This window comes from Pygocentrus nattereri, chromosome 2, assembly GCF_015220715.1.
Source record: "Pygocentrus nattereri isolate fPygNat1 chromosome 2, fPygNat1.pri, whole genome shotgun sequence".
NCBI lineage: Eukaryota > Metazoa > Chordata > Actinopteri > Characiformes > Serrasalmidae > Pygocentrus > Pygocentrus nattereri.
Genome location: NC_051212.1, coordinates 55,582,543 through 55,596,867, shown reverse-complemented (window position 1 = coordinate 55,596,867; position 14,325 = coordinate 55,582,543). Strand labels below are relative to the sequence as shown.

The 14,325-nt window shown below is 44.8% G+C and overlaps 1 protein-coding gene across 1 annotated transcript; it reads left to right on the top strand.

The window, feature by feature from the left end:
* Positions 1-311: 311 nt before the first annotated feature.
* Positions 312-12,577, top strand: si:dkeyp-66d1.7 (myeloid-associated differentiation marker homolog). Its single transcript, XM_017686557.2, has 2 exons — positions 312-460; positions 8,476-12,577. Exon 2 carries the CDS (start codon positions 8,555-8,557, stop codon positions 9,434-9,436), a length of 882 nt encoding a protein of 293 aa, XP_017542046.1. The 5' UTR covers positions 312-460; positions 8,476-8,554; the 3' UTR covers positions 9,437-12,577.
* The last annotated feature ends 1,748 nt before the right edge of the window (positions 12,578-14,325 follow it).

Below are 14,325 nucleotides of genomic sequence, written 5' to 3'. Positions count from 1 at the left end.
AGAGAGAGAGAGAGACAGAGCGAGAGACAGGGAGAGAGAGAGAGAGAGAGAGGGAGACAGAGGGAGAGACAGGGAGAGGGAGAGAGAGAGGGAGAGAGAGAGAGAGAGACAGAGAGAGAGAGAGAGACAGAGCGAGAGACAGGGAGAGGGAGAGAGAGAGAGGGAGGGAGAGAGAGAGACAGAGGGAGAGAGAGAGAGAGAGAGAGAGAGAGAGAGAGACAGAGGGAGAGAGAGGTTGGGGGGAGTGGGAGTGACCAACACAGAGAGAGATACAGAGACAGGGGGAGTGACTAACAGAGACAGAGAATAAATCAACAGTGTTTTGTTTTCTCTCCTTATGTGGAAAGCTCTGGGTGGAGTGTGCGGGCGAGCGAGTGAGTCAGTGAGTGAGAGGGTTTTCCTGCAGTGCCCACTCTGTCTGGACAAAGCCCCGGTAGAGGAGAGCCGGACTGACCAGCAGGTAAGAACAAACTCCAGAAAATCCCTCCTGCTTTTTATCTGCCTTGTTTTCCTGCAAAGTGGCGCTGCTGTTGGAGTTTTCAGGGGCTCGTACTCGGCAAAGCCCACTTTACATCAGAAACCACCTGTTAATTAATTAATTATTAATTAAGTTTGCGTTATCTATGTCACTGCTGTCGGACCAAAACCTCGTATCTCCAGAATAGTAACTTTACAGGAGAAGGAAAAAACATACTCTGCTTTTAATGGAAGTCAATGGAACCAGACGTCTTTCCAAGTCATTTTGGGCCGTTTATTTTGGTCCATTCATCACGAAATTTGCACACAGTGTAAAGAACAACAAACACTTTCAAAATAGGTCAAAAACTGGAAAGTGACACGAGGTTTTGTTCCTGCAGCAGTGACTTATTTGTGTCTAATTTTCCATTCCACCTTAAATCCCTTGAATTGTCTGATCCACCTAAACGATGCAGTTGTCATATTCTGGATCCAGGTGCCAGGATGTAACAGCTGCAGCATTTAAGGTGGAGCGGAAAGTCAGCGAATACGAAATGAACTATGATTTCGGCTCCTTTTGGTCTAAATATCTAAATATCTAAAATAAGATTTTATTAAAAAATCAGTTCAAAAATCAGTTCCATCCCCAACACTGTAACTATGTTCAAATAGACTCTGTTCATATTTCATACGTATCTCCGAGTGTTTGAGCAGGGCTGGACGAGTCGGTCCCCGTCGTGCTCGCTGGGTGCGGCGTGTTGGGGGACACACCCACCACAGGACACCCACAGATGTGTGTGATCATTTCTCAGTTCACCAACTGACTCTGACTTCTGCGCTTTCCATCTCAGACTCTGAGAACATAAAATAAAAGCCCTGTAAGACTTTATGTCGTAATTCATACTAAACACTGAATAGTAATAATAGAGAGAAGAGACGATGTAAGCAGCTGTCAGATCTATGAACACTGAGAACCGAAGGTTCTGCTCAGGAACGTTTTTCATCATCAAGGTCCAAACAGTGTAGATGTTCCCTCAAAGCTCCAGCAGTGGTTCTAAGGTCTGATTGTGGAGCTTAAATCAGTTCCTCCAGGTGAAAAGTTGGTATTTGTTCCTTTTCATAACCGAATGACTAAAGGTGCTGAGATGGAGCCTTGAGGGTTCCACCCCAGTGACCAGAGGGGAACAGTGACAGTTTAGGGCCTTTTATAAATAAATAAATATATATGTATATATATATAAAGCCTATTTAATAATAACTGATTACTATAATAACTGTTAATAATAACTGATAACTAGAAACTCTTACTACCAACTGTTGTTAAATCATATTTAAACGTATGCAGACAGATTCCTCTTATATACAGAACTTATAAATGAGTTTAATAGCAGGTACTGAATAATTCATAGTAGATACTGAATAATTCATAGTAGATACTGAATAATTCATAGTAGATACTGAATAATTAAAAGTAGCTACTGAATAATTCATGGAAGACACTGAATAATTCAAAGCAGATACTGAATCAGTCATAGTAGGTAATGAATATTTTATAGTAATTCATCAGTAATTAATAGTAGTTAGTGAACAATATACACTATTTACACTGTTAATAAATCTATAGTAGTAATGAATAATTCATAGTGGGTGGTTAATAATTAACGGTAGCTGCTTAATGAAGTATTTATAATTGAATAATTGTATAAATGAATAATGTCTGCAGGCTGAGAGTCGCGCCCAGACTCCCGCCGCTCAGCTGCAGAACTGAAGTGATCCGAGGGGTGTGGAGTGTGTGTGTGTGTGAGTGTGTGTGTGTGTGTGTGTGTGTGTGTGTGTGTGTGTGTGTGTGTGTGTGTGTTACAGCGGTGACTCACTGTACGGGCCTCTAATGATGATTATGTAACTGCCTGGCTGAGCTCAGTGGCTGCTCTGTTCTTTGGAAGGTTCTACAGGATTAAAGGTGAAATCGAGTTAGTGCTGGACAGCCGTGGTCAGCGCTGTTTGGGATAACTGGGGTCTTCAGTCCCACTGTGCTCGGACGGCCTCCTGTAGATCATCTACAGACGTTCTCAATATCTGATGAAGCTCATTTGATTAGGTTTAGGGTTGTGGGCTGTGGTTACAGGGTTAGAAGCAGAACTTAACAACTAAAACATTGGTCCTAATGACCTCCTTATTAGTGCTGAGACCTCCCCCTGACTGTGATTGGTCCTAATGACCTCCTTATTAGTGCTGAGACCTCCCCCTGACTGTGATTGGTCCTAATTACCTCCTTATTAGTGCTGAGACCTCCCCCTGACTGTGATTGGTCCTAATGACCTCCTTATTAGTGCTGAGACCTCCCCCTGACTGTGATTGGTCCTAATGACCTCCTTATTAGTGCTGAGACCTCCCCCTGACTGTGATTGGTCCTAATGACCTCCTTATTAGTGCTGAGACCTCCCCCTGACTGTGATTGGTCCTAATGACCTCCTTATTAGTGCTGAGACCTCCCCCTGGCTGTGATTGGTCCTAATTACCTCCTTATTAGTGCTGAGACCTCCTCCTGGCTGTGATTGGTCCTAATTACCTCCTTATTAGTGCTGAGACCTCCCCCTGACTGTGATTGGTCCCCTCCCCCTGGCTATGATTGGTCCTAATTACCTCCTTATTAGTGCTGAGACCTCCCCCTGACTGTGATTGGTCCTTAATACCTCCTTATTAGTGCTGAGACCTCCCCCTGACTGTGATTGGTCCTAATTACCTCCTTATTAGTGCTGAGACCTCCCCCTGACTGTGAGTGGTCCTAATTACCTCCTTATTAGTGCTGAGACCTCCCCCTGACTATGATTGGTCCTAATTACCTCCTTATTAGTGCTGAGACCTCCCCCTGACTGTGATTGGTCCTAATTACCTCCTTATTAGTGCTGAGACCTCCCCCTGACTGTGATTGGTCCTAATGACCTCCTTATTAGTGCTGAGACCTCCCCCTGACTGTGATTGGTCCTAATTACCTCCTTATTAGTGCTGAGACCTCCCCCTGACTTTGAGTGGTCCTAATTACCTCCTTATTAGTGCTGAGACCTCCCCCTGACTGTGATTGGTCCTAATTACCTCCTTATTAGTGCTGAGACCTCCCCCTGACTGTGATTGGTCCTAATTACCTCCTTATTAGTGCTGAGACCTCCCCCTGACTGTGATTGGTCCTAATGACCTCCTTATTAGTGCTGAGACCTCCCCCTGACTGTGATTGGTCCTAATGACCTCCTATTAGTGCTGAGACACTCTGCACTGAACGGATTTATCTGTACTCAAGCAATCCATCCAGAAAGCTCCTATTACTTTCCAGATGGATTGCTTGAGTACAGATAAATCCGTTCAGTGCAGAGTGGATTCGATTTGCCTGGTTTCCTGTCATCAGTCAGCGACTACATGCGGCAGGAAAGGCAAAGAGTTCAGGTGACAGTTCAGAGAAAAATCTAATTTACCAAATTTCCACCGTACCCCAAATGTAGTGGATCAGTCAGGACCATAAGTGGAGCCCTAGACAGCTGATGATGTCATTGTATATGCTGGCACTAGGCTAGGCCCCCTGTCTGTGCTGCATTCACAATCGCCTATAGATGTGATGTCAACAAATTCCTGAATCCATACCAAACATACCAAACAGACCTCCCCAGACTGTGATTGGCCCTAATCACTACACTGTTCATTCTGAGACCTCCCCCTGACTGTGATTGGCCCTAATCACTACACTGTTCATTCTGAGACCTCCCCCTGACTGTGATTGGCCCTAATCACTACACTGTTCATTCTGAGACCTCCCCCTGACTGTGATTGGCCCTAATCACTACACTGTTCATTCTGAGACCTCCCCCTGACTGTGATTGGCCCTAATCACTACACTGTTCATTCTGAGACCTCCCCCTGACTGTGATTGGCCCTAATCACTACACTGTTCATTCTGAGACCTCCCCCTGACTGTGATTGGCCCTAATCACTACACTGTTCATTCTGAGACCTCCCCCTGACTGTGATTGGCCCTAATCACTACACTGTTCATTCTGAGACCTCCCCTGACTGTGATTGGCCCTGCTCAACTAGCAAGACCATGCTGGGGTGACCAGCTAAACCAGCACTAGACCAGCTTAGACCAGTTTAAACCAGCATGAAATGCTTGCTGGTCTGTGCTGGTTTGTTCAGCGGGGTATAGCTGCCATTCTGGAGAAAGGAGGTTTTGTTCGGACAGTTAGGAAATGTTACATGCATGTCTTAGTTAGTGAAATGTACATCACCATTAGCTTGGTGCTACCACAGGGAACGTCCTAGAGATGCTGGACGTTGTGGTAACTTTCCAATAGAAAAAAAAGAATCCCTTTATCTGAAAACATCATCTGAAAACAAGAATACGTTCCATTCCGTCTTGTGACTTAAACAAAAATCGTAAATCAATGAGACTCTCTTTGTGGGGAGTAGCAGAGTCCTTATAGCCCATCTTTGCAAAGCTCCAGGGCAGCTATTTAAGTCCAGACTCCCAATCTTACCAAAACCTCGTAAACAGTTCGTAGCATGTGGTGCAAAGATGTACAATGACGTTTCTACGTCACAGCTTAAACAGCAAGCTGATTGGCTGTTTGTCCTGAAGGGTGGGACTTCCTCAGACGCCATGTAGAGTGTTATGAGCTTCCGTCCTAAGCAAACTTTCAGAAACCCGACATGACTTAGCTGATCGGCTACATCTGTAAAGGGCAAATCACTGGCTGATTTAGCTGAAGTCTCACTTTAAGGCTCCTCTGAGGGAGCGAGCTGGAAGGGCACGACTGTGGAGGAGGAGTAGGTGGTGTTGGAGGGAATGGAGTAGAGGATGATGGAAAACATTACGCATCTCTCCCTCTCTCTCTCTCTCTCTCTCTCTCTTCTCTCTCTCTCTCTCTCTCTCTCTCTCTTTGTTCTCTCTCTCTCTCTCTCTCTCTCTTTCTGTTCTCTCTCTCTCTCTCTCTCTCTCTCTCTCTCTTTCTGTTCTCTCTCTCTCTCTCTCTCTCTCTCTCTCTCTTTCTGTTCTCTCTCTCTCTCTCTCTCTTTCTGTTCTCTCTCTCTCTCTCTCTCTCTCTCTCTTTCTGTTCTCTCTCTCTCTCTCTCTCTTTCTGTTCTCTCTCTCTCTCTCTCTCTCTCTCTCTCTCTTTCTTTCTGTTCTCTCTCTCTCACTCTCTTTCTGTTCTCTCTCTCTCTCTCTCTCTTTCTGATCTCTCTCTCTCTCTCTCTCTCTCTCTCTCTTTCTGTTCTCTCTCTCTCTCTCTTTCTGTTCTCTCTCTCTCTCTCTCTCTCTTTCTGTTCTCTCTCTCTCTCTCACTCTCTTTCTGTTCTCTCTCTCTCTCTCTCTCACTCTCTTTCTGTTCTCTCTCTCTCTCTCTCTCTCTCTCTCTCTCTCTCTCTCTCTTTCTGTTCTCTCTCTCTCTCTCTCTTTCTGTTCTCTCTCTCTCTTTCTCTCTCTCTTTCTGTTCTCTCTCTCTCTCTCTCTCTCTCTCTCTCTCTTTCTGTTCTCTCTCTCTCTCTCTTTCTGTTCTCTCTCTCTCTCTCACTCTCTTTCTGTTCTCTCTCTCTCTCTCTCACTCTCTTTCTGTTCTCTCTCTCTCTCTCTCTTTCTGTTCTCTCTCTCTCTCTCTCACTCTCTTTCTGTTCTCTCTCTCTCTCTCTCTGCTGTTTGGAGGGATCCTAAACATCTGGGAAACATCATAAAGCTGTAAACTCTGACACACAGCCACAGAGAAAAAGAAATGGGAATGAAGGGAGGGGAAGAGGGAAAAGTGAGGGAGGAGTGAGTCATGCCTGTGCTATTCCAGCTTGTGTTTAAGAGTCTCTGAGGTGAAAGGACACACAGTTCTCTCACTCTCTCTGTCTCTCTCTCTCTGCCTCTCTCCCTCTCTCCCTCACTCCATCTCACTCTCTCTCTCTCTCTCTCTCTCCATATCTGGCTGGTCTTTCACTTGCCTCGGGTTTTTCTCTCTTGCTGATTCAGATTCAAACGGCTTGCACTAGTTGTGATTAGCAACCGTTGCCAAAGCAAACTATTATAAATGACTGACTTTGAATTAGTCATTAGCTACTTACATTATTCAGTAACTGCTATGGATCATTCAGTGATTACTATGATGTTTCCATGACTACTATACATTAATCAGTAGCAACTATGAATTGTTCACTATCTGCTAGAAATGAATAATTATCTATGAATTATTCAGTAACTACAAGAAATTATTCAGTGCCTCCTATGAATTATTCAATATCTATGATGATTTATTCAGTAGCTACTATGAATTATTCAGTAGCTACTATAAATGAATCAGTAATTACTATGAATAATACTTATGAAGTTTAATTAGGTGACACTTGTCCACTTTTTAATCCGACAAACGGGGAAATCCCATCTCCGCATTTAACCCATCCGTGAAGTGAAACACCACATACACACTAGTGGGCAGTGAGCACACTTGCCCGGAGCGGTGGGCAGCCGGGGAGAAATTGGGGGTTAGGTGTCTTGCTCAAGTCGCGTGCTGTCGGCACTGGGGATCGAACCGGCAACCTTCCGGTCACAGGGCCAGTTCCCTGACCTCCAGCCCACGACTGCCCATAATAACAGTGGTAAGGGTTTCTAGTCATTAGTTATTAGTGACATCGGGCTGTTACATTCACACAGATAATCCACAGATTAGCTGGTTTCATTCGTCTGTCTGTGGGCGTGACAGCTGGTTACATTATCTGTCTCTCTCCTTTTAAGGTGAGTCTTCCTTCACTTTCATCCCTCACTCCACTCACTCCCATGAGCCTGGTGTGAAGATTGGTGTGTAAGTGGAAGGCGTGTCCGCTCTGTCTATACCAGCCTGTTTGTGAGTGTGAGGGACTCCGCTGTGTCGGGCTGAAGTGTAGGAGAGTAAACAGGGGGGGTCTGAATGCTGCCATTGTTCTGCTATCTGGCTCCTCCCACACGCGCTGATGACAGATGGATTGTGGGGTTGAGTAAAGGTCTCGGTTAGGCCGTGCCGGTCTAAATAGCCGGAATACATTACTCACGGGCTCTTATGGGGCCGCTGGCCGACATGCAGGGATTTTTCAACTGCTGCTCTGAGACCTTTTTGTCTGAGTGCTGATGACATTAAACAGGAGGAGAAGAACTTGTTAGCATTTCACTCGTTTTTGCGTAAGCAGCACAGCCGCATGAATATACAGCTGGCCGTGCTGCTGAGTCTTCAGTGTAGCTGTAATGCAACTTCTGTTTCCGTTTACCAAAATAATTTTCAACCAAACGTCCACTTTTATTAGGATCTACTTTCTGATTCCCCTAACTGGCCACTTTATTAGAAACGCCTGCCTTGTGCTTCCACTCACTGGCCACTTTATTAGAAACGCCTGCCTTGTGCTTCCACTAACTGGACACTTTATTAGAAACGCCTGCCTTGTGCTTCCACTAACTGGCCACTTTATTAGAAACACCCACCTTGTGCTTCCACTCACTGGCCACTTTATTAGAAACACCTACCTTGTGCTTCCACTCACTGGCCACTTTATTAGAAACGCCTGCCTTGTGCTTCCACTAACTGGCCACTTTATTAGAAACGCCTGCCTTGTGCTTCCACTAACTGGCCACTTTATTAGAAACGCCTGCCTTGTGCTTCCAATCACTGGCCACTTTATTAGAAACGCCTGCCTTGTGCTTCCAATCACTGGCCACTTTATTAGAAACGCCTGCCTTGTGCTTCCAATCACTGGCCACTTTATTAGAGACACCCACCTTGTGCTTCCACTCACTGGCCACTTTATTAGAAACGCCTGCCTTGTGCTTCCAATCACTGGCCACTTTGTCAGAAACACCCACCTTTGACCACTGCTAGGTTAACAGTGGTCCACCACCCAAAAATATCCAGCCAAGAGTGACACTGCAGTCAGAAACCCACTGGCGCCAGTATTAGAGAACAACAAAGTATTGTGTTATTACTGTCCATGTTGAAATTCTCTTACTAATTCTGCTTTCTCTTGTGTGTCTAGGCACCCCAAAGACTCAGAAGGCTTTAACAACGTTCCCCAGTCTTCCTCCACCCTCTGAGGTTAGTGTGTGCGTCCCATCATGGCGATGGTTTTTCGCTCCTCTCCGCTGCTGTGGACTCGCCTGGTGGCCCTGATTTTCTCCTGCGTGGCATTCAGTGTGGCCCTGTACGGTGCCCAGCTCACCCACGGCACAGGCGACTGGTGCATCTTCTGCTGGAGCTTCAGCTTCGTGGGGACGCTCCTGGTGGTTCTGGTGGAGCTCTGCGGCCTGCAGACCCGCATCCCGGTCTCCTGGAAGAACTTCCCCATCACGTTCGCCTGCTACGCCTCGCTCTTGTGCCTCTCAGCCTCCATCATCTTCCCCCTGTACTTCCTGAAGGGCTACTCTGGCCGCGATGAGGTAATGAACTGCCGCATTGTCTCCTGCGTCTTCTCCTGCCTGGCCACCGTGGCCTACCTGAGTGAGGTCAGCCTGAGCAAGGCTCGGCCGGGAGAGGTGTCCGGATACATGGCGACTGCGCCCGGCTTGCTGAAGGTGTGCGAGACCTTCGTCGCCTGCATCATCTTCGTCTTCATCAACGATCCGATTTCCTATAACCAGAACGCCGCCACCAAGTGGTGCCTGGCCGTCTACTGCATCTGCTTCATCCTGTCGGCGGGGATAATCGTGCTCTGCGTAGCTGAGTGGACGGGATGCCTTCCGTTCCCCTTCGCCCGCTTCCTGTCCACCTACGCCCTGCTGGCCGTGGCCTTGTACCTGTCGGCCACCATCATCTGGCCCCTGTACAAGTTCGACGACAAGCATGGCGGCACAAGCCACAGGCAGAGCTCCTGCGGCTCCATGGCAGGACTGTGCTGGTGGGACAAGCTGCTGGCCATCGCTGTGCTGACCGCTCTGAACTTCATCCTCTATCTGGCTGACCTCATCTACTCAGCCAGGCTGGTGTTCGTTTCTGCTTAACCCTTGTGCTTTTGAGATTGCCTTTATTTCCTCGATGTTTAGGCTCCTAGAGACCCCACAGTATGTTTATATGCTACATGGGCTGTGACCAAGTACACGTACCGACGTAAATAAATGTTTGCCATTATGTGTAATTTTTAGCAGAAGTCTTCTGAAAAGTCGAAATCACGTTTGTGAGCATGCCGTTGAGAAATGTTATCAGTATTAAGCTGGGAAATCAGTCCTAGGTGGTAGTTTTTGAGTTGCTGGGGTCTCCAGGACCCCAAACAGAAGAGGGATTAAGGGTGGTAGTAGAGGTGCAGGGGAGAAGTCTGGCTTATGGTCAGCGAGGTGTCTGCAGTGTTATTGTCATCGACATGAAGCTCACTTTATCTTCAAGCTTGGTAGCCCACAGTGCTGAAGCTTGTCCTTAAGAGCTTTTATCATTGGCTGATTTTGTCTTTAATAGCCTAAAATCAATTAGATCAATTAGATCTGTTGAACGTGGCGTTTTAATGTCTGTATTGCTCTGCTTTTAGTGTATCAGCAGTTTTATTCATTAACCCAGCATTTTTTCACCCTTCATTGCTATCAACTTAGTTAAGGTTACTGTAGCTAGGATAACTTATCTAGATAATGCTTAAGCGTCACAGCTCTCATGGCAAGCCCAGTTTTGGGTACCCTAGTTTTATTTCTCCAATATTCTTCCCAATTCAATCATGTCCAGATTTAAAATGGATTCCAAATATTTGTGTTAATTGTTCTAAAATTAAACGAATTCTGTTTTAAACACTGAAAACAAGCTCCTGCTTCTCGGCGCCAAAGTCTTGAAACGACGTCGCTGAGCTGTTGAGAACTTGACCTCTAAATTTACGAGTTGGATTTACAGATTTTTAGGGATTTTTTTTTAGATTTACAGGGATTTTTCCTACTTGTGGGTTCCCACTTGGTCCTGAACGCGGCGTTAGGCCTCACCACGAACGCTGCAGACGCCTAAAGCACCAGCCGTAACTCAAGCCGGTTTTTATGAAGTATTTTTTGAGCTTCCTTTTTTTTTCACAGATATATTGTTTTATGTTTGTGTTACATGTCGTTTTGTCACTTTTCAGCAATCATATTATACCAAAGAGGCTTTCAGATAATGTACGTTCCAATTCAGGTAGAACCTTTCGGCGTAACGTCTGCTCTGCTGAACTCGTCTCACGTCGGCGTAGACAGGGACGTTTATCAGTGCCAGAGTTCCTAACACTCTTCCCCCGTAACATTCAGGTCAATTCACGTATGTTGATGATCAGACCTGATCTGATCAGAGAGCTACGATACTTGATACAGTGCAACATGTAACACTGGGGTTTTGGGACTTGTTCATAAAATACGTGCCTTTTTTTACTTAGCGGCTCCTTTATCTCGTCTCCACTCTTGAAGCTGCATTACGATGGAGAATTACGTGTATATTCTGACATTTCGCATCATGCATTTTTAAATATAAAGCAGTGTTAAGCCTGTTGATGGTATTTTGAGTATATTTTGCTGTCCAGTGCTGCAAGAAATGATGTTTTGACGAGAGGAATCATCTCAAATCCGGTCAGTGCTATCCAGGAGTTTGTGTAATTGTACTGTCGTATGAGTCAAATTAAATCCAATTTTTTTGTTTTTTAAAAACATCCAAATCTCATACTTATCCATGCAAAATTGAGCTGCCATTAGTGAAAGGATCATTAGTGTCTGCACCAAACATGTCAACACTGTTGGCGTGCCACGTTTCTCCTTAGGTTTCAGGTCAGCACGATTCATTATATCATCTCATTTAAAATCTATCCAAACGTAAGGGCTTTAGCCCCGCCCCCCTCTTCTGATTATGTTTTTTTATGATGCACCAATGGGCAGGGCAAAATATTGACCAGTAACCTCCCCATCCCACCAGCCCCACCTAGCTAGCTCAGAAATATGCATCTAGTCCCGCCCACTTACTTTCAAGGGTAAAATCATATGAATTTATAACCAAAAAAGGGAAAAAAATTATATATTATATGTTATATTCAAAATTCCTTTTTCAACATCCACCAATCAAAATCCAATTCCATCACAGTAACATACAGCATGCCTGCGGTTCTGCAGTCAGGTCTAAGATGGGTCTAATGCAGTAACAGCGTGTGTGTGTGTGTGTGTGTGTGTGTGTGTGTGTGTATATATATTATTTCAAAAACTGAAAAATTATATATATATATATAATTTTTCAGTTTTTGAAATAATTTGAAAATACCTGCTGCTCTAAACATCATGTGAATCATTTCATGATGAATGGACTAAAAGAAACAGTGAAGAATTACTTATAAATATTCTGGTTCCATTGACTTACATTCAAAGTAAAGCAGGTTTTTCCTTCTCCTGTAAAGTGACCGTTGGAGATACGAGGTTTTCCTCCTGGCCAAATTACATGTTTTGTATGTTAACACGTCTACCACATGGAATGTACTTAAGTACTTAATACTTAAAAACGGCCTTTTTCTGCAAATGTCACTGTACAATTTCAGTTTTAATGAAAGTACAATTTCGGCATGTTTAGTGAAATAATTCAACACAAAATGTAAGATGTGCGCTAACGTTCGCACAGGCCACATTTTTGGCTCTCTTTTATTTTTCCCTGGTTTGTTAAAATCAGCAAATAAGAGCAATTGTGTGTTGAAATGAGTGGAAGTGTGTCTCTGTACTGGATGTACAGCTTATTTACATTTACAAAACCCTGATGAACACAGGACTGGAGCCCAAACCTCTGCACGCGGCTGTGCGAGTGCGTTTGAGATGATTTCTCCCGGTGACTTTTCGCAGTGAAGTGGTCCAGCAGTTATTCTGGGTGCGGTCGTCAGTGTTAGACGGACGTGTTCGCGCTGTGCAGAAGCTGCTGTGAGAGTGTGTTGTGTGTAACTGTGTGTGTATCCGCTGAGCTGTATCAGTTACACACTCACCTCACAGCAGCAGAACAATGACACGTCCCTCTGTGTTTGCTGTGCTGGGGGTCCGGGGAATGGGGGGCTGTCTCTGACTGTTACGGCGTTGGGGGGTGGTGATTCACTGCGTGGCGTAGTGCTGTTTTCCTCTCTGTGCTCCCTCTGTTACTGTGGAACTCCAGCTCTGAATAAAAGTCGTCTAAAGGAAATGACAGATCTCTCTCTCTCTCTGTGTTCTTGTGTCGTGTGCTAGACCCAGCCTTATGTCCTTCCTGGATGGTTCTGTGCAGTCAGGAACCCTCAGAGCCTCCAGAAAAGGCCCATTTCTGTGAAATAAATAAAAGAAATATATGGGTGTGTAATTTTTCGCTCATTTCCATTCAACATAAATATCAAACTCTCTAGGTATTGTAGAAATATTCTCTCTGCGGTTCTACACTGATTGAGTTGAGCTGTTCTCCCATTGGTTAGGGCTTCAGGAGCTGGACTGAAGGCCTTACACATTAAATTTCCTACCATCATAATTAGGAAGTCACAGAGGAATCAACTGGTTCCAGTTAGTCTAGCAGTCGGCAACATTGCGGCTCCACAGCTGAAATAGACTTTTCGTTAAAATTAAATAATCCTCCTTTACAGTAAAATAAAGCTTTGCCTGTCATTTTAACACAGTTTATCAGTAAATGGTCTTAAACGCTTTAATTAAGTGCTAATTTATCGACCTATAATGCTTAAGATCAGCACAAACTGCTGGTCACCATAGCAACACAGACAACAGTTTCGCCCAGCTAGTAGCTACGAAACGGCAAAGAGAGAGATTTAAGACGGACATCGATAATTTGGAGATTAATGGACTGATTAGTGTTTATAATCAGTCCAGCTGGTTTCCTTTAATCCTCGTTTAATCTGCAACGAGAAATTGAAACACTAAAAAGTCCCAAAGCTGAAATCGCTTCTTGTTCACCAGCTTCTTGTTCGGATTTTACGTTCGACCTTAAACGGTGCAGCAGTTACATTCTGGCACCTCAGGCATCATTTAAGGTGGAAGGGGAAATTCTGAACAAGAAGCTGGAGAATGAGAAGCGACTTCAGCCTCGTAAAAAGTCAAAACATTGAGAGATGTTTTAGAAGAAACTGTTCTAGTTTTAAGGAAAAGTTTCCTGCTGGAGATGTGAGAAAAGCAGCTGAGCTGAAGATTAAAGCAGAGCAAAGTGAGTCTCTGTTTTCATTTATATTATCATTTTTATGCCGTACTAGCACATCAGCACATACTGAGACACATTCACTGCCAAGATGGTAAAATGGACGTAAAATATTGCGGCTCCTAAAGTGGTTTGATTTTGTAGAAAGGACAAAACAGCTCTTCTTAACATTTAGGTTTCCGATTCCTGGTTTAGTTGTTAGGAATGGAAACCAGTGGCTGTAGGACGCTGATGAAAAAAGACCATAAAGACCTGTTAGGATTAAAACCTGGTCTTTTTGCTTTCTGAAAGGAATTTTCCTAATAGCTACCATTAGAGACCACTGTAGAACACTTTTAGATCCCATGGAGTGGGTGGAGACGGGTGTCAGGGCTGATGTGTGACAGAAGGATAGCAGAAAGAGTGAAAGGGAAGGTCTACAAGACAGCAGTGCGTCCTGCTATGATGTTTGGTTTGGAGACTGTGGCTCTGTCTAAAAGACAGGAGGCTGAGCTGGAGGTGGCGGAGATGAAGATGCTGAGATTTTCGTTGGGAGTGACCAGGATGGACAAGATTAGAAATGAGCAGATCAGAGGGACGGTGAAGGTGGAGCAGTTTGGAGATAAAGCCAGAGAGGCCAGGTTGAGATGGTTTGGACATGTGTTGAGGAGGAATAGTGGATATATTGGGCAAAGAATGTTGGAGATGGAGCTGCCGGGTAGAAGGAGAAGAGGTGGACCTCAGAGAAGGTTTATGGATGTAGTGAAGGTGGACATGGAGATGG